General features: G+C 37.5%; 1 protein-coding gene across 1 annotated transcript; it reads left to right on the forward strand.

Annotated features, from left to right (window-relative positions):
- The first annotated feature begins 1,285 nt into the window (after positions 1-1,285).
- Positions 1,286-21,007, forward strand: LOC126971930 (uncharacterized). The gene is made up of 10 exons (XM_050818442.1): positions 1,286-2,082; positions 2,178-2,666; positions 3,668-3,834; positions 7,173-7,322; positions 8,307-8,392; positions 9,183-9,340; positions 10,943-11,041; positions 13,555-13,734; positions 13,938-14,164; positions 15,783-21,007. Exons 1-9 carry the CDS (start codon positions 1,482-1,484, stop codon positions 14,132-14,134), a joined length of 2,127 nt encoding a protein of 708 aa, XP_050674399.1. The 5' UTR covers positions 1,286-1,481; the 3' UTR covers positions 14,135-14,164; positions 15,783-21,007.
- Positions 21,008-21,485: the final 478 nt, after the last annotated feature.

Raw genomic sequence — 21,485 nt, forward strand, 5'->3', positions numbered from 1 at the left:
AGACTCTAAAAGTTGCCTCCAATCAATTCTCTCAAATCCGTTTAAGTCAAAAAGTCATTCTCAAAATAAGAGAAACTTTGAAAGAGTGCTATGAACTCAAAATTAACATAGTTTTAGCTTGGATTCCAGGTCACAAGGGTATCTCTGGTAATGAAAATGCAGATGCCTGTGCTAGATCAGCTGCTCATTCAGGTTCCTTTCAGTATTCTGAAATATTTACTCATGACTTGTGCTCTACCCTGAAACCCAAGATGTATGAGAGTTGGTCAAACATTTGGCAAGTTTCCAAAACTTTAAAAGGTAAATTTTATGGAGAACTCTAACCAGAACCTTGGTTCTCAAAATGTAGGATTCATAATAAAACAATAATCTCAACTATATGCCGCTTACGTTTAAACCATGCCTGCACTCCAGTCTTTCTAGCTAAACTTAGAATTAGGGATCATTCTCTATGTGATTGTGGTCTTGATGAGGGAAACATGGATCATTTATTCTTTAGTTGTCCCTTAATGCAATCTTCTCTGCACAATTATATACCCGCTGAAGTCCACCGTCCAACCTCCGTTAAATGTCTCCTCTCCCTAGTTTACACTCCTTTTGTAAATATTTTGTGTAAATATATTAAAATAAATAAGATTAAGTTGTAAATATTATTTAGTACTTATATTAATTAATTATTTAAGTATTTCTATTTGTGTATGTTGTTTATAGTCTTACAAGCATGTATATTATTTGTTTCAGATATTATTAGAAAATTAAACTTTATGTAATCTGAACACCGATTATTACCGTTAAACTTAGAAGACACATACTCAAAGCTTGGTAGTCTAATCTAACGTGATTCTGGCAAATCTGTGGTATATCTTCCACAGAAGCCACAGTAGGAAGAATAGAATAGAATAGAATCCCTACTCTTTTACTCTAGCGTGATACTTGCAAATCTGTGGTGTGTCTTCCACAGAAGCCACAGTAGGAAGAATTTACTAGAATAGAATCACATACTCGAATTGGTCAGAGTAATGTGACATTACTCTTCCACAGAAACCTCAAAAGAAGATATTTTATTAAAAAAATTGTGTTTTTTATATTCATAGGTTTTATATTGGGAACTTAACAGGAAAGCAAGAAAAAAAAGTATGTTTTATTGTCATTATATACGTAAGTTAAATATAACTAAAAGTACTCTGTAAGTCTGTAATGTATACTGTTGGCTGTATGTCATAAACTACTGCTGTCTTAGCAAAAAAAAAGAAAATATATCTATATTCTATGGCTACATGTTGTTGAAATTGATTTGTTATTATTCAATTAATCTTTATTCCTAGTTTAATGGTCTTTGTATAAACGGAAAATTATTATAGAAAAGGATAAATGTCTTTTACATTTTAAATAATTGCACTTGAAATTATAGAACTGTTATCATTTCACTGGTGTTTAACCTGTTTAAAATGCCGACAGTACCAAAAGTTAGTTTTTAAATTATGGATTCAAAGGGTACATCTTCACCAATGAGGAATAAACAAGAGCAGGATTTAGTTAATTTAGATGATAATTCAAGCAAGTGTTGCATGAAACAACGAGGGCAAGGTGATGTCGATTATGGAGGAAGCTCGTCACTGTCAAATGAAGAAAATTGTGCTCGTGTTGAATTAAATTACCATCGAAAATCAGAATTCAATTCGGTATCAACCAATGAAAACATTGTTCATCCTTCACAAAATAACGTAGTTATCTCTGATCATTTGCCAAATAATGGATCAAGTTCTCATTCAAGCCAAGTTTCTTCAGAAATTAATTGCAAAATGAGCATAAATAAAGGTGACCAAACAGATAAGATTGATAAATTAAGTAAACATGACATTGGTGACTCCAATGCACCTTCAACAAGTGGATTATCATGTCCTAGCAACGATAAAATTTTTAATCTTCCCGGCCCCAGTGAAGCAAGAGAAAACAAGAAAAGACCATCCTCTTTAAAATTAAAGAGAGCAAATGTTGATGGAGATGACAGCTCAAGTGATACTGGCAATGATGACTACTCTTTAGGATCTGAGGATGGCTGTATCTATACATACAGGGGTGGTGAGAATTTATCTGACTTAGCAACCTGTTTTCTTAGCATTATATTATAATATATATATATATATCATTAACATTGAATTCTTCCATCTCTCCAGCTATGCCACCTCAACAAGTAGCACCAGTGCCTATGGCACAAGGTTCCAGAGGGTCAAGTCCAGATATGGATTATCTGGAAATGGATTTTGACCCTGGCCCATCATGTGAAGCAGACACTGGTGATGAGTCTAGTCCTGAAGTAGATATTGAAGTACCTAATATCCCAGAAGGAGATGAACCTGAAATAAGAGGAATATCTCCTGAATATCAACCTGCTCCAGTTCCACCACTTTTAATTAATCCCATTGTAGCAAGGCCGCCAAGGGCCTCAATATTTGACTTTGCAACTACAACAGAAGAGACACCTGTTGAGAAGGATGTTGTTGCTAAAAAGGTGAAAGTAGTCCGAACTGAGTACATAATACATACTACTCAGAAAGGTGAAAAGATAAAGGTCAAGAGGACTATGACTCACTGTCCTGAAATTGAACCTTCAGGTGTTCATAATTCCAGCGGAGATCTAGTAACACCAAGGGAAGTTTTAAAGTGTAAGTACGTCTTTATCACTACAATATGAGGCTATTTTTGTAATTTTATTATTGGAAAATATTTGATGTTGCTAAACCTCTTATTTTAGCTATATTTTCTCAATTATACTAGTCTCATGGGTGAAAGTGGGGACATGCTACAAAAAGTAGGCAAATGGCATTATACAGCAGTCTTAAGACCAGTCCTGTTATGCAATATTGAGCTGACAATTATACAAAACATGTTGCTCCAATTCTGATTCTGCAATTATGCATTCCCTTACAGATTGCATGCATACAACAGGAACAACCATCACCACCCTAGGGACTAACACTGCTTCAAGATGTGACAATGTTGGCTCTTTGTCTTATGACAGCCTTATCACAGCATTGTGACTATCTTCATACAGCAACTAAACATTCCCATAACCTTACCATTGTCCTTGGGTTCACACAGCTCTCTTTTATAGTTTACTAATGATGCCTATAAGGTTTATTGCAAGGCATGAACATGTTCTTATTCTGATATTGAGACCTGTAATGGATGTTTTTTGCTTTGTGGTTGTCACATTGAGATCCTGTGGAATGTATTTATAGTTTTGGCTTGGAAACTTCCTTATTGCTTTTGGAGGCGATACCTGAAAGTTCAAATCCATATGCCCATACACTGGTTTAAGTTGTTCCAGGATGATATGACATTACATTATACTTAAGAAATTTTGCATGTACACATTCCCAAAGGACGGCAATGTGTGGGAGGCTTTTGGTGTTGCTGGAAAGTATTGGCGACAGTGATCACTTCTATAATAAAAGACTAAAACTAAAAATTTGCTGGCAATGGCTTTTCAGCCCTGCTTTACATTCAACTATGTAATCATGATTAATCTGTTGCAGAAGATCAGCACCTACATGTGCAATTAAATCAATTTTTAATATTTTACAGATAACAAATTGTATGAATCATTTTAGATTTCATATTTAAATTTATTTAAATCAACATAATGGTTGTTGTTTTGTTTAAGATGGTGAGGATCACAGAGATGTAAGTATGGCACATAAAATCAACCAAGGGGAAAGTGCTACACTTGAGTCGGCAAATTTGATATCGGCCATATATCATGTTAATATGGCAAAGAAGTTGATCAATGAGAAGCCAATATCGGATATGGAAGGTCACAGCTTACAGATGGTTAGTTTTCATACTTAAGATGATTTACAGTTATTAAGAAGCTTTTTAATCAGAAACTAGATATACTATTAAGAAGTTATTATGTATATAATGAATATATTTGCGACAATTATTATGAGTTTGGCACATTTGTTAGAATTATGCGTTATAATCAGTTGCGAAAAAAAAATCGCAATGTAGGTAAGTATATAAAACTCAAGAAATTTTTTTTGGCTGACTCTTTGGCCATCTTGGAGGCGATGATAGGAACTGGAGGGATTTTTTATTTATTTAGTGTTAACAAGAACGGCCGATAACCAATTACACTTATTAACACAGAATATAATATTGTTTACATATAAAATTAAAAATAACATAAAATTCAATTATCAATAAAATTTAAACAATGTCAAAAGTAATAAGAAAATTTTAAATATACACAGATGTTGATACAACACACGAATCAAAGTCGTCTCAACCGTTGTCAATCGTCGTCTTAAAAAAAAATAAAAAAAAATGGATCAGTGCGGGAAAAATCTCGTAGCTTCTATTGAATTCTCTTTTGATCTTCTTGAATGAGGTTGAAATGAGCTTTGTTCAATAAAGAGACTATAGTTTGCGTGTTAACCACAAAAAGAAGCCTAATTTTGTCGTATCACCGTTCTTTGAGAAAATTCCCCTTAATACCTCGCAGTATTGGAATACTGGGTCCCGAAATCTCGAGTGATTGTCAATTTTTCGATTCGGAGGGCTGTTAATAGAGCAAGGCAATACTTCAGGCTGGTGCAATTGTAGCGCTCTACAAAGCGCAAGTCCGGCTACATATAGAATATTGCTCTCTGATTTCTGCGTGCGACACAGAGCTGCTCGAATTTCTAGAATCCAGTACTCTATGAACAGCTCTATGCGTTGGCGTTGCGTAGAGATTCGCACCGCTTCGTCGTGTGTCCTATGCCGCATGGAGTGTTCCGAACAGATGTTTTACCCGTTTCCTATGGCAGAATTCAACGTTCGCACGACACGACTCCTACTTGGATATCTTTCTCACCACCACCAGTTGTGTGGTGTTCATCCAAAGTGAGGTTTTAACTTCCTGACACGTAAACAAAACTGTGGAATGAGCTTCCTTGCACGATTGTGTAGTGCTCCCATATGTGCTCCTGTTCTTCTATAAAAATATAGTATCTTACAACACTTTGAACATGTGTCTGAACAGAGCGATCAGACGGAACCCGAGAGATGCGGGTTCGAGTTCCGCATCGTTCATAAATTTTGGATACAAATTTAGTTTAGTATGTATATTTTTACTCCTATTATATGCATATGTTCTTCATAATGTGGTTGAAATTGTTTACTTTCCTGTACTTTAATAATTATAAAATTGAGATTTTATCTTCATGTGATATGTCATATCTATTATTGTATTTACATTAATTACATAAATATCATTGACTTTAGATAACAAGAACCTAATCGAATATTAACATTAGTTTACTATCGTAAATACACTAAAATATATCAAGTATTTGATCTAATATTTATACGAAACAATTGCAATTGCATGCCGATAAACTTATATTGAGGTGACACTACACCAATTAATTTCAATTTGTTCCTTGATTATAATTTATTGGTAATTTTGTGTTTGCCAGTATCAGACAATATAGTTTTCAGTTAAGCCAATAGATAAACAAAAAAAAAAAGGAAGAACACCTTTACTATTTACTTTATTTACTCCATGATACAGATTTTCTGCTCGCTAAACTTCGGCCCAGTTATCACATAAATAACATAGGCACGTTTTGAGACCGTTATTAGGAAGTATTTTTTAACCATTCGTTTTCAATTTACTACTGTTGTGTTTTGTACATTTTCTGAGATCCTGAAAAGACTTGCTAACTTTGAGCCGAGTAGTTATAGTCGAGTTATCAACGGTATCTAATAATAAAAGGTAGCTAGGCACCTATTACCCGAGGGAGCGCGTTACGCATTTAACTCGTGCTACTTTTAATACAATAATATTGTGAAAATAACTAAAGCGAGTCGTGTCTATTTCAATTTATTCCGTTTTAATAACGTATGCTTAGAATTTGGTATTAGCCAATTCCGTTATGTTTATCATATAGAATCGAAAACTATATACTTTGCTAGAAAATTTGTAGGTGACCTTGTTCGCTAATAAATATGTTGTCTTTTTTCACTTTGTAAATGTGCCAAAAATACATTTCACTATTTATGAATTTGAAAGAGAAGCAGTCCAAGAATAGATCCTTGCCGTAACTCCTATCTTTTGCCATTCATATGAACATTCTGAATTCTATTATTTAAATATGAAATCAAAATATTAAGTCCTGTTGCTTCAATGTCAAAGTGGCTTACCTTCCTGACCACTATGGCGTGCTGAATACAATCATTCAATTATAAATCTATAAGGCGAAATAAAATCAATTTATACAGAATCAAGAACAAATCGACAGTTAAAAGGTTAAATTCACAAAGTATAATGTATTTTTGATTTATTGGTATGTTTTATGGATCAGCTGCGGTGGCGTGATTCCAAATGCAACTTCGTATAACTTATGCTTACTGCGCACCACCGAAAAATTACGTCTTACTTTATTTTATGTATTTATTTTTTTCTTTCATAATATCCATAGGTACATATCTATACAAAGTGCAGAGCCCGACATCGAAATTTACATTTTCGTTTTTCAAGAATTTGAGTGACCTACAGCTAGTCCCGTAACATTTGTTTTATTCTTAACTGAAAGTAAATAAAATGTTTGTACTATAATCTTGTTTTTATAGGCACAACGATTTTAATAACGTTTTGATCCAGACGGGAGCAAACTTAAAATACTAAATTTTCCATAGCTCGTTCCTCATCAGGTTTACCTATAGAGCTGTTGTTTGGCTTAAAGTTTAGTACAATTTACTAACTTCTTAAAGCATAATCGATGACTTTTAGAGTAAAAAGTGAAAATGACCAAACTTCGAAGTCTTTATGTTTGTCACTTGCAAAGTCCATTAAATAAAACTCAAAAATACTTTATGAGCGTATACCTTATATGACTAGAAATACATTAGTTCTTGTTTCAATGAAATCAAAAAAGTAATTTTGAACTGCGTTTTCGTATTAATATAATGATTTGTTTTTATATTTCATACGTTGCGAATTGAATTAGCGGTCAACGACCCCACTACAACTATAGTTGTACCAAAATATTTTTATACCCATTTATTTTGAACTGAATGTACTGCAAGGTAATATTCTTCATTGTGCTGTTAGGCTATGTTAAGATTGTTGTAGATCTTTTCGAAAAGGTAGTAAATAACTTTAAATATTTTCTAAATAACAGGATGTTGAAGCAGGACCAAGTACATCGGATAGTACACCATGTGTGGAGCCACCTCGTTGCATGGTGTGGACTGAACGAGAAGCCTGCGAGAGGCAGGTCACACAAATTGGTACTTCTGCTTGTGGAGCAACTGCTGTCGTCAATGTTTTTGTGAGTTGGTTCAGAAGTATTTGTTGTATATTTGAGGCTGTCAAAGCGAAAGCGGCCCTATCAATGACGTGCTATATCCATATTAGGACAAATCATCAGAGGAACCGCAAAAGTGTGCTTAAAGACATTGTAAGCACACTTTTCTCCTTAGTCGTGTGTCAACTGTCACTGTACGAATCAAATGTGAACTGAATAAATGTTTTACTTTGCTGTTTATTGACCAAGAATATTTTATATGTATATTGGGCCTAACCCAATGAATTACAGCTTAATGAGATAGATTGTGATAAAATTTAAAACCTATTTATGGGATTAACTAATCTATTTATGAAAAAAATATAGAGCCACATTCGTTTTATAATTTGTTGATTCTTAAATCTGTTTCTGTTAAGAAAAATAAAATCGGCTTTTCCAAAGTGGCGGTAAGTTATAAATAGTATAACATGTAGTGATGGGAAAATGTGCTTTGAGCTGAACACTTCCACCTCCGGATTTCTGTTGATTTTAGCCGCGATTTCTCGGGAGTGACAGGTTGCGTCTTGTTTATGGATCGCGGTTAGCTACGCCCTACCCGCACTCTGCGCTCTCCCGCGTATTTATTTTCATGTTGCAAGTGTTAAAGGCTTGTTTTATTTAACAGTTATGAGGGATTTTTGGTTCTATTATTATCAATAAAAAAAATTTGCAGATATTTGTTTTATTTTTCTTGTACCAAATTCTTGGCCGAATGCTGAAGTTCTGTTCAAGCCGCCGAAGTTCGGTTAAACCGAGTGCAAAAACGAAGTTCGGCCCATCCCTAATGACATCAATAAATGTCACTTCCTTAACCTAATTGAGTAAAGTGATATTGAAGATATGATTTCCTTTGATGTCACTTAAAGCATGAGGGGTTGTCTTGCTTCAAGCTGCAGAAACTGTTCCGACCACAAACTGAATACTTTCTACACTTAACACATTTTCAATGGATTTGTGTTTTTTTTTCAGCTTGCATTAGGTGTGCCTGTCAATATAGAGAGAATAAACTCGGAAGTAGGCACAAGACAAAGAGCAAATAATGCTCAAATACCTAGGTTTGTAAAATTTTATTTTACTTTGAAAGTGTCAATTATTTGAATTATCACTGCATAACTACTAAGTTATTGATGAAGAAATGTTGGGGTGTTTTGTTCATGTAGAAGGGGTTGGATGAAAATAATTTTGACTGCATTACATTAAAGTGATGATTCAGAAGAGGGCTAATCGCACTATTTATAACCCAAGTCCTAAAGAATCATTGAGAGAAATTTAGAGAAATAAACATTTTAATTGATGCTTCTCAATATAACCTTGATAATGTCATGTATGTATGTATGTAGGCACATAAGTGAATTTGCTAGAAACTATCATAACCATAATGTTAACGCCAAGAACAGACATAAACATATAGTATTATATGCCTTTACAACAAGATCCCAGAAAATGTTCAAAACAAATGTATTACGAAATTCAAAAGAATAACATAAATGGTATTCTTAATGATACCACAGATTGGGAATGGACCGACCTCAGTCTATTAAATAATAAGTTTTATTGTACGTCTAATTACAAATTTTACGTTACCATATTTTGAAAGAAAAAGGAAGCCCGCTGTGTTTCTTCTGTGCCATAAAAAATATTATTTTAAACAGTTACTTGCTGTGTGTTCTTTCTACAAACATCACGAATCCGAAAAAGTACTTTAGGTATTTTTAAGAATGAGATCCAGCTAAGTCGGTTTATCTCACCCAAAAACCCGTGTTTCATCCAAACCAATCTGCAAATTCCGAGATATATGCAATAATTAGTGGTCGTTTAAATATATAAGTTGTCTGTGTCTTTCAGGTATATATTATCACGGTCGATTGCTGGTTGCACAGCGGCTGATATTGTGAACGGCCTTCAGAGAGCATCAGACGGTCTCGTAACAGCACGGTTCTTTCCTACCTTCCCTGAACGGAGCATGTCACTCTCACACTGGCTTGCAGACTGGATATCTTTAGGTAAGAACAGTGGACTAGTACAGAGTAACTAATACAGGCAACAAAAACATTTTTTTGTTTGTTTCATATTTTATTTTGTTCTGTCTGAATTGTTTGATTATGAATAATTCATATTATCGCGTAGCAACGCTTCTACGTACATGACGAGAGTTGTCAAACTTCAACACATTGATAATTTCAACAGCTCCGTCAGCAATACTCGTAGCTTTGGCGTAAAAGTGTTTACTTTAGACGCTGTAGACCCGGGTTCGATACACCTACCAGTGTATGGAATTTTTTGGGTTTTGTAAAGTTAATGGAAATTTCTAGTAAGTTCAGGATCAAATCGAACAGAAAAAAAGGGATGGAAAATGTATAAGCAGGATATTAATAGTTAAAAGAATTTTCTAGTACAATTTAAATTTAAAGATGGAATGGGAGAATCATTTTGAAAATTGAACAGATCCGGGGGTATATAAGCCGTACTAAGCGTGGCCTACGGCAGTTCTAGTTCTGACTCGAAAGTGTAAAGAAGAAGAAGAAGTAGTGAAAAGTGGAAGTGTTCCAAGAAGAAGAAGATAGAAGAGACTTAGTGTTCGGTGCGGTGTGACGCGTTGAAGGTACCGCCGCCCACAAGAGGAACAGTGGCAGACCGGCGAAGTGCAAGTTCAGAAAAAGTGAACGCAAATAAAGACTCATTCCTATAAGCGGAGTATTATTTGTAATCCCTGACCCACTCTCGTGTCAATATTATAACGTGAGATGAATAAAATACCATTTACGGGAAGATACGAGTTTGACTAAGCGACTCAGAAAAAGGTTAGGATGAAAAAAAATCCGTCATAATTGTTAAAGACGCGATATAATAATTGACAAATATCTTCCATTAATCTTAATTGGACTATATTTTTAATATGACGCTTTGTAAAGCTGCTTATGAATAAAGCCAGTATATCTTTTTTTTTTAACTTAGCTAGTTGATAACTTAACACTTTGAGTTATTTTATATAAATTTAAACAAAATGGTCAAATTGTAAGTAAAGGCATTTAGTGAGTATTTCTCTATGTAGATGAACATTATCTTTTGTTATTTGGTAGAGTTCTCGTGACAGGCATCGTCATGATTGCTCAGTGCCACGGCTTGTGGCGGTGACGTGGGGCGGGTCGTTCCTTTCCCTCAAATATGTTCGAGGGAGGCAACTATTACATATGTTTTTACTTATTAATTTACATTTTTAAGGCATTTAGTAATTGACGTTTAGTATTTTTGTTGCATCACATTGCTTATATTGTAATTGAAATGATTTGTAAATTAAATTGAAAATAAGAACAAGTAATACAATTCTGTTTTGAAAAGAGCAACCTTAGAGTTTCTCGCTCGTTCTTCTGTAGGGAAACCTGCCTACCGAACAACATATTTGAAGTGTAATGCAATTTACCTACGAAATTAAATATTTTTGATTTGAATTGATAACAACTGCAACATAATCAAATTCAAAATAAATTGAATACTTATTTTCTTGTATTTGGGGCTTTGTTGTAATTAATAATACTTTATACAAAATGTAGTAAGCCGATGGATGAGATTTGTCTATGGTCCTTTAATGTATGAACTCTTTTTAGGAGCTGTGCCAATATTAACTCTGAATCTGCAACAAGGGTGTGAAGGAGATGTTCCCGATGCTTGGCATCACCAGATGGTGTTTGGTGTTTCACCTCGAGGTAATACTACTGTCACCTGCTCGCTTATACATAAACAATTTCTCCATCGAATTTTTTTTTCTAATCAAAATACAGTATAATACAATCTACCAAGTTTTACCAAGTTTGCATGCTATTGGTAATGGCTAAATCGGAGATACTTTAAGCTATTGTAAGACCAAATTTGTAAAAACCACCCTATTTAATAGCAAATAAATAAATATGAATATGAATCAGAAGACATCAAATACAAAAAGAAAATAATCTGTAAAAGTAAAGTGGGTGGGTGGGCAAGGATAAACGTAATGTAACGTAATAGTAGGGCAAGCTCCGGATTTTACCACGTAGTAAAAGTAGCAATTGATACGGGCCGCGTGCTAAATGGGGCCTCGCATATTTAAACAACACCCATCTCTGCTTGAGCATAAATATTTTGAATGAATATTAATCATATGTGGTATATTGAATTTACTTGACGTCACAAAAACGTGAAAATTTTCCTCCTAACACACTCGGTAACCGACTATTTCCAATATAAATCGAGAGCTCTTTGAAAGAATTCGCTACGGGACCCGCGCTTGCTTAACCCGTCACTGGCTACCTATATATACCTACTTTTAAAATAACAGTCGCCCTGAGGGAAGCAGAAAACTGTGATGTAGATAAATAATACGAAATGTATTTGCATCATCCAATTAGTGCCCCGTGATAGATGAACCAAGTGGTGATACGACAAATTGAGTTTTTAGTGGTTAAGGCTTCAACCTGAGTCTTGTGGGCAACTTGTGTTACAAGGTAAATTTTTTCCCCATTCCGCGATCTTCTCAAGGACACTCGATAGAAGACAAGTCTCTTGACTGGTCGATGATTTCCCGAGAGAGACCACTGCCAGTGTGTACGGCATCATCAGTACAGTCATCTGCATAGCAATGTATGTTGGAGGCGTCGAAAATATTTTTGATATGCAGAAGAAACAGTGTAGGAGATAGCATATAGGGCAACTCCAGCGTTTACGGTTTTTGGGTCTGAGAATATCTGTCGACAATGAACTATACGCTGCGCCCAGTAAGAAAGCTGGTAGTCCACTTGCATAAGCTGGTAGACCGAATTATTTATGTTTCAGGAGGGAGCAACAATTGCTTTTCTATATCTAGACTAACTGCCAGGCCTCCTCCCTTACTGTCGATAGTCACCGCTGTTTGTTTTGGCAAAAGCTGAAGGTCAACTGGTGACCCTGTAGTGCCTACCCTTGGTATACACCAAGAGCTGGCAGTAAATATTGCTTTTCATGATTTTGGAAGGCAGGGTTAATAGCCAATACGTTTGTAGTTAGCCTGATCCAAACTGTCTCCTTTTTTGGGCTCACATAGCCGTCTATCTGAGCCGCTGACTTCCAAGAGTCCAGACTACGCTTTTTGAGTATAAGGGCTGGAATAAACGTAAGACGAAAACGTGAAATTCTGAGCACCATGGTTTCTTAACATCCAAGGAAAACAGAGTTTAATATGAACTGCACGTTCGTTCCTTCGTGGCATGGTCGGCGGTGTCTTTACATCGTCGTTAAGAGTCGATTTGGAGGAGAACAGAGTGCCCAGAGGATAGGATTTATGGGCGCCGGTTCTCAACACTAATCTATGGCAAATAAAGAGCGGGTTTTTCTATGTGAATGTGGTAGTAATACAGACGTCATAGATTGGCATCGTGCCTCTCCCATATTGAATAGTCATCCTTAGTATGTTAAATTACTCGACCATAGTATGTAGGACATGAAAATTCCGGATTCTCTTACGCTAGGTAACCATATGATATGCCTATCGTTACATGATTTTCACAACAAATTAATTATTAAAATGAAAAACAAACAAAGGTGGATTTTCTTACGTGGATGGTAGTATTCTTGTGTTTTCCCGAAAGATAAAATAGGAATCCGGAGTAAACAAACTTTGATGCATAAGGCTTAACTGCGGTTCCGTATGTCATAGTCTATCCACCAATTGAAAACTTAGTGCAGTTCCGAAAGATTCGTAATAGGAGATCATGATTTATTTTGTCGAACGCTTTGGAGAAGTCGGTGTAAACGACGTCCGTAATGTTCGTAAGGGGTGTTAAGGTTGCAACTAGCATAAGGTTGTGATGGTGGGTATTCCACAACCGCACGTTTAGCAAGAATCTTTTCAGCCACTCTTCGGAATCATCAGCCGGCTGTTGTTCTTTAACCGAAACAACTGGTTGACCTACAAGCTGAGAGCTAGGTGAGACATTAATTCTATTCTAGGTTAGACATATTTCACCGGGACACCACGTTGGCGGAACCGACTTAAATCCTATCAATAGGTAGCATATTCAAATAATAGTATTTTATTATTATTAAAGGTATAACATTTGCATAAGAGGTGTAAATTAAATCTTTATTAAGTTAATTTAAGTTTATTTTATACTTTTAAATTTTTATGTCGGTTTTTTTAACAGAGTTTTTTTTTCTTTACATCTGTTGGTGTTTTAGGGTAAATAACAAGAGATTTGTGATTTGTCAGGTATATTCATGTGCAACCCCGTGGAGTGTGTGCCAGAGAATGTTGTCTGGTGCCGGTTGGTGTCTCCGTCGGTGCTGTTGCTGCGAGCCCGGGATGTGGTGGCTCGCTACAACCCTGAAACCGATATGTCTGTACTCACCGCAGTACCCGACATCCGCTTCCACAAGATGAACGTACTTGGTAAGTGCTTTAAGGATTTTTTTTAAACTTCCCTCAAAATGCTATTTTAGTCTCCTATCCGAAGGGTTACCAACGGGGACTTTATTACTATGATTCTTCTGTTTATTGAAACTTTACCTAGTGTGTATTATTGCTGCTATGATACTAAAATTCAAGAGATTCAAAATGGTTGCCATGTAAGAAGACACTTTCGTGGCTTCCAGGTCAGGTAGCGAACGTGCTTCGTGAGTGGAGGCAGGCGGGCGCTACCGAGGGCGAGGGCCGCACCAGGCACGTGCGCGTGCCGGCCGCCTACCAGGCAGGCATCACCGTGGCAGCGCTCACCGGCTCCGAGGCCCACCGCAGGCTGGTGCACGCGCCCGCACCGCCGCTCCACCAGCCGCCCGCCGAGCCTGCCTGATACCACCAGCTGCTGATTCACATCTATATGGTGAGTAGTGTACACACACTGACACACGTACCAGGCAGGCATCACCGTGGCAGCGCTCACCGGCTCCGAGGCCCACCGCAGGCTGGTGCACGCGCCCGCACCGCCGCTCCACCAGCCGCCCGCCGAGCCTGCCTGATACCACCAGCTGCTGATTCACATCTATATGGTGAGTAGTGTACACACACTGACACACGTACCAGGCAGGCATCACCGTGGCAGCGCTCACCGGCTCCGAGGCCCACCGCAGGCTGGTGCACGCGCCCGCACCGCCGCTCCACCAGCCGCCCGCCGAGCCTGCCTGATACCACCAGCTGCTGATTCACATCTATATGGTGAGTAGTGTACACACACTGACACACGTACCAGGCAGGCATCACCGTGGCAGCGCTCACCGGCTCCGAGGCCCACCGCAGGCTGGTGCACGCGCCCGCACCGCCGCTCCACCAGCCGCCCGCCGAGCCTGCCTGATACCACCAGCTGCTGATTCACATCTATATGGTGAGTAGTGTACACACACTGACACACGTACCAGGCAGGCATCACCGTGGCAGCGCTCACCGGCTCCGAGGCCCACCGCAGGCTGGTGCACGCGCCCGCACCGCCGCTCCACCAGCCGCCCGCCGAGCCTGCCTGATACCACCAGCTGCTGATTCACATCTATATGGTGAGTAGTGTACACACACTGACACACGTACCAGGCAGGCATCACCGTGGCAGCGCTCACCGGCTCCGAGGCCCACCGCAGGCTGGTGCACGCGCCCGCACCGCCGCTCCACCAGCCGCCCGCCGAGCCTGCCTGATACCACCAGCTGCTGATTCACATCTATATGGTGAGTAGTGTACACACACTGACACACGTACCAGGCGGGCATCACCGTGGCAGCGCTCACCGGCTCCGAGGCCCACCGCAGGCTGGTGCACGCGCCCGCACCGCCGCTCCACCAGCCGCCCGCCGAGCCTGCCTGATACCACCAGCTGCTGATTCACATCTATATGGTGAGTAGTGTACACACACTGACACACGTACCAGGCAGGCATCACCGTGGCAGCGCTCACCGGCTCCGAGGCCCACCGCAGGCTGGTGCACGCGCCCGCACCGCCGCTCCACCAGCCGCCCGCCGAGCCTGCCTGATACCACCAGCTGCTGATTCACATCTATATGGTGAGTAGTGTACACACACTGACACACGTACCAGGCAGGCATCACCGTGGCAGCGCTCACCGGCTCCGAGGCCCACCGCAGGCTGGTGCACGCGCCCGCACCGCCGCTCCACCAGCCGCCCGCCGAGCCTGCCTGATACCACCAGCTGCTGATTCACATCTATATGGTGAGTAGTGTACACACACTGACACACGTACCAGGCAGGCATCACCGTGGCAGCGCTCACCGGCTCCGAGGCCCACCGCAGGCTGGTGCACGCGCCCGCACCGCCGCTCCACCAGCCGCCCGCCGAGCCTGCCTGATACCACCAGCTGCTGATTCACATCTATATGGTGAGTAGTGTACACACACTGACACACGTACCAGGCGGGTATACATAAGGCTATAACGCGACGGCATAATATAATTACTGGCGGCATAATACCTGGATTTATAGTTTTTACAATTTTTTTACAGGTGAATCGAGAAACTTCACAGTAATTTTATTATTGGACAAATGTTACCATGAGCACGGGCATGAACAGTGATCAAATTCTGTTTTCATCATCATAGAAGAAGTGATGTGTAAGATATTATATTATCTAGTGATGAGTGCCATTGTTCTGAAGAAAATAAACGTGAAGAACACGACTTTGATGTGATTGATACATTGCTGGTTCACCAAGATTTATAATAGTCTGTTTGGACATCAGAGGATCAGTTTCTACCTCCAAATGCTCGTGATTATGTCCTCCCAATATAAACAATGACAAAGTAAAAATACAAAGTACCACCGAATTTCAAATTAAAATAAAAACTCAATATGGAATTCTCGAAATAAATCTTGATATATAGATGATAAAGATGGCGAATGATATAAAATACAAAAGGGGCAGGCGTGTAGAAATAAAAAAGTATTCCCAGATTTTTTAACTGCTTTTCGCTATATACCTTTTAAAATTCAATATTTCTTGTTGAAACACTGCTTTGGTTCAGTTAACCTTTGCGTGAATTAGAATGCTGTCAAACGGGTATTTTTAATCTGTATGTCAACGTCAAATGTGTCAGTTGTGAAGAAATTTCTATTTAGAAATGTGTTTTTTTCACTCCCTTTGTTATATTTGAACTTTTGTTGATTTTTGATTGAAAATATTGAATTTTAACTTGAAATAATCTGATTTTTGGTAGTAAAACGTTGCGCAAAGTTTTATTTCGGTGTTTCTTTTTCACTCAATAAACATTAAATCTGTTTCGAATTTATACAACAACAAGAGAAATATAGAATAAAACGGCATTTTCAGAAGTTAGGTCTCTCATTGCTGATAAAAATGATGACTGTCTGAACGATTAATTAAAGTCTGAGCCCCTAAAGTTATATATTTATTCGCTATCATTTCATGTAATACATTTCATTTTAAAATTATGCAATTATACAAAAATATTATAGTCCCAAAGAGACATTAAATGTCTGTTAATATTATATTATATAGTGTAAGTTAGTATAATGCATAAATATAATTTCTAAATAGCATGCGTTCATATAATCGTAAAAATTTAGAAGACATTCGATTTAAGACCTTATTTCAATACATATACCTGCGTTATTATAATGTTAAGTTTGCTTTATATACTTATATTTTTAAGACATGCCCAAATTTAAATGTATGTTAGTTTGTGTCACATATTATTATGAGGGAGTCCAATGTAATAGGAACTTAGCTATAAACTAGCGAATGAATTGTTTAATATATAAAATATCGTATTTAATATTCGCATAATAAACCTATTTTAGTTATCAAACTATTTTGTCTCTTTCTGTTTTGCGTCAAGTTTGAATCAAATAATAAATAAAATCAAAGATAGCCCGTCAATCGATCATTAATCTGCATTCCAACATGTCAATATTAACTCACACAAATAACTTATAAATGGATACGAATACGTCATCCAATAGATGGTTTGAAAAAAGAGTAAAATAGGAAATGGTTCAAAATATTGGTCTCAGATAGCCAATTCGGTTCACGGTGAACTTCTTGTATTTGTAGAATTGTATTTGTACCTACTGTTGTTTTCATTTCATAACGCTTCGCTTTAGCCCCGATTTCACCAGTGACACTTCAAACGGAGTTTAATAAAACTCAGTTTAGTAACGAGTGCAAATGCAATTCTTGATCTCGATTAAACACAAAGCGATTTCACCAATACCTTTTGAGTGTGCTGACGTAAACTGAATTTACATCAGTCACATATCATATAAAAATAGAATCGCCGTCAAATTTGTCATCGATAAGTATAAACAAAACCAGAATTATTGTTATAAATATGTCAATGATTCAATTAGATAACAACAGTGACAGCTCCTGAACGCGATCATATAATAAAGTAATAGGTATTATTCATACAAACTTGTTTCAGGTTTAATATAATAAGAAAATATTCAATCTTGTCACTGACCAATACCATAAACTCTGGTAAATTCGTTCAAACACCTGGTGGTCTACATAAATGTGGCAATGGCTGAATTGTGGTGCCTATTATACAGAAGCCACTATAGAAAGGATAGCATAAAATGTTAAACGTACAAAATTCAGCGGTCAGCATATTATCGCGTTTAGGCTATAGTTGCGTTTAGTTTGTGTTGGTGAAATCCGAATTGAATCTGTCAACTCAACAGTCGCAAGCTTAGTTAATTGTTCTAATCGCGTCCTACTTCAATGGTGGAATTGGGGGCTTAGATTGTTGGGTTATGTTTTGTAGGTATACTGTAATTTTGGTAATTTCTTGACGAAATCCTGTGTAAATGCACAGGATGTGAAGGGAATGAACGGAAAATGTAACTTTCGTGGGATGTTTAACACTGCGCGAGCACTTTCTCCTGCCGGCTTAGACAGAGTTACGAACATCCATATTTTGTCAGGGCCATGTCTTTTGCCCAGGTTCTTTCACTCGAATCCCTTACTCTTGGTACTCCTCAACTGGCTCCTTTTATATATGATATCCCCGATCTGTTTGTGAAACGTACGCCTATTCTATCTTATTAATAAACGCAGTGTAAAGTTACTCCAATTTTAAAATTACTTGTCTCTATCATGTAATTCTGTAATTGTAGTGACGAAGGTAAGATAAAGACAAAAAGTTTTAAATTTGGAATAACTTTACTTCGCGTTTATTAATAACGCAGATTATGTTGAATCCCCAATACCTACATCATCAACTTTCTCTTTATAATATATTTGTCAGAACCGTATGAGTAGGAGGACCTGCTCGGTCTTCTCGAGTACTAAATATATACGTATGGTTCTTCCGTTTGCGTTAAGAGTGCTGTTGTATATCCAAGAAGATATATTACGTCATAGGTACCGTTTGCATATTGTTGCAAAATAGTTTTGACCTATAGATATATTGTATTGCAGTATGTTGCGACCAAATAAATTCAAATTCATTTTTTCATTATGTCACACTTATAATAATGTTAAGGTGATATATTGTTTATACTTATTATATTATCTCATATTATTATTTGTTTTGTATCGCGTGGAACATAGACTTTATCTTTCTGCCTTTTTGTTTCCGTATATAAAGTGGTAGAGAATAAAAGATAGTTCATACGTAACTAACAAACTAGTGTAGCTTTCTCTCTGTCACACATTGGTATACAAATAACAAGGATCTGGTTAGACCGGGTTCTCGTGTAACGGGCGACGGTTAGCTATGGAACGAAAGAGTAGGTATGTGTGGTGAGGTGAGTGAAATATGCACGAAAGAAAACAAAGGTTATCGGTTTTCTTTCGTCTGCCGTCGTTCTTTTTATATGAACAAGGCCTTATAAGTACAAGGACCGTTCACAAGATAAGCACACTCATGCAAGACATGTGTAATGTCTCGCGTTTCGGCACGGGTGAAACAACTGTTCTTCAGTAATTTGCACATCACCCGAGGACGTCCGCTCCCAACCGATGGCTGATTAGAAGTGTGTTGTGCTGTACATTCTTTATATGGCACTTAATGTCACACGGATAATGTCACTGTCGATGTCATAACAGTGCCAATGATTGTTAAAACATATTTAATTTAGACTAGATGTCAAGACACTACACTATGTATGTCTGGATCGTAAGTCAGCAAGAATCTCGGAGGAGCGGACAATGTGAATGTGTGCGTTAATCCATCCCTTTTCTTCGTGTAACCCAATTCCTTTAGAAGGGTTTGCGCATCTATATTTGCTAAAAACCAGATTTTTGTAATATCTTTAATGTTTTCAGAGACAGGTGTCGCTCATGTTAGTCATTAATGACAATGACCGCGACCACAAAAGTAGTGATTATATAACCATTATTATAACGATATTGGCAAGATGTTAGTATGTATATATAAGTTTGTATGTGTATTTTATATAATATCATATTAAAATATGTAATCATTAGTAAATTGGTGCTTACTAGTCAAAATTATATTAGCACACGAGTTTTGATTTTTAAACTTGTAGGATAGCTGGAGTTTATTTGCTACGCGTATAAAGTATTTGTGTTGGTACATTAAAGGCTATTTATTGCAAGTCCATTGGTGACTTAAGCATCACCTGCAATCACGTGGCAAAATACACTCGGTGGCTCTCCTACAAGATAAGCGGCATCAGTATAGCAACTCTATGTCCGGCAGGATTGGGGAGACACTAACGATAATTTATGATCATATATGAAGGAAAAAAATAATATTAAATATAAATATAATTTATTGATTAAGTAAACTTCACCCAAAGTAGTTACTTAATGTTTTACGCGTTCATGGTTACACGGACCTATCGGCGCTTGCGCTCAACTAACGAATCAGAACGTAACTCAGCAATGTAAATTTCATTTATATGGAAATTTATTCAAAAATTAAATACTGAGTTTCATTAAAATTACTCGTGAACGGGTGCTGATTGTTGTTCCAGGTCGACCTGTTATAGTTAAATAATCGTTGTATTTTTTGGATGCAATTACTACTTAAGACAGAAATCACGATCGACTACAATCATGTTCACGAAGTATCCTTACACAAACCTTGAAATAAAGTTCTAAAGGTTAAATGCATCCAATATACGATAATTTATATTTTACCGTATATTCTTTATAAATTTTTATGAAATATTTAAAACGCTTTTAACTAAGAACAAGATTTTTATATTGGTTGCAGCACCTTACAAATTAATTTGTTTGTATATTACAGCCAATTTAAAATACTCTTATTGATTGAAGACTACTTTTTCCGAACATATGTTAGATCCAGTTATTTAAAAGAAATATTTGCAGTCACGATTCAAAAGCGCTTAGTTAAACCTTAATTGAATAGTTTATTTGACTTTGAATATCGTTAGTGTTTCACGAGTCATTCTGTATAGAGGTCTGTAGCATCCCTGTCTGTATTCTGTGTATAAATTACATAATTTTCTGTTCATCATTGATATCTTGGTATTTCATTCAAGATAAGTTTTTGTATACACGCTGCATGTGAATTATTTGTTTAATTATTTTCGACCATGTAGTCTTTTAGCCTTAAAGGAAACTTGTTATTTTTTATTTATTTAATATTATTTTTCGACAATGATTCGAAATTGTTGCATGTAAGTCTCATGTTTAGGTATACTATTTCTCTTGACAAATATCGGTGTAAAAACAATTGTATAACATTTTATTTTTGAATAAATGATAATATAACGAGAGGTTTCTTTTTTTTGCAAAGACATCAAATTAAGTAAAGGTATGCAGTGCCGGATTAAGACTTGAGACACAAATCCCTACTCAAACCACAGTTCCCATCCACCTAACGTATTTATTACGAGGTTGATGAATACGCATCTTAGAACAAGGCCGTAAGACGAAATGCGCCCATGTCGTATCGTCCCGGAAACACCACACAAGGAAGCTCATTCCACAGCCTTGTAGTACGTGGAAGAAAGCTCCTTGACAACCGCACTGTGGAGGACCGCCACACATCCAGATGGTGGGGATGATATCCTAGGGCGTGTCGTGCGAAGGTGGAATTCGGCGGCAGGAATCAGGTTAAACAGCTCTTCGGAACACTCCCCGTGAGAAATGCGGTAGAAGACACACAATGAAGTGACGTCTCTACGCAACGCCAAGTGATCCAGCCATTCACAGAGCACTGGGTCTCCGACAATTCAAGCTGCTCTGCGAT

This window comes from Leptidea sinapis, chromosome 25 (assembly GCF_905404315.1).
Source record: "Leptidea sinapis chromosome 25, ilLepSina1.1, whole genome shotgun sequence".
NCBI lineage: Eukaryota > Metazoa > Arthropoda > Insecta > Lepidoptera > Pieridae > Leptidea > Leptidea sinapis.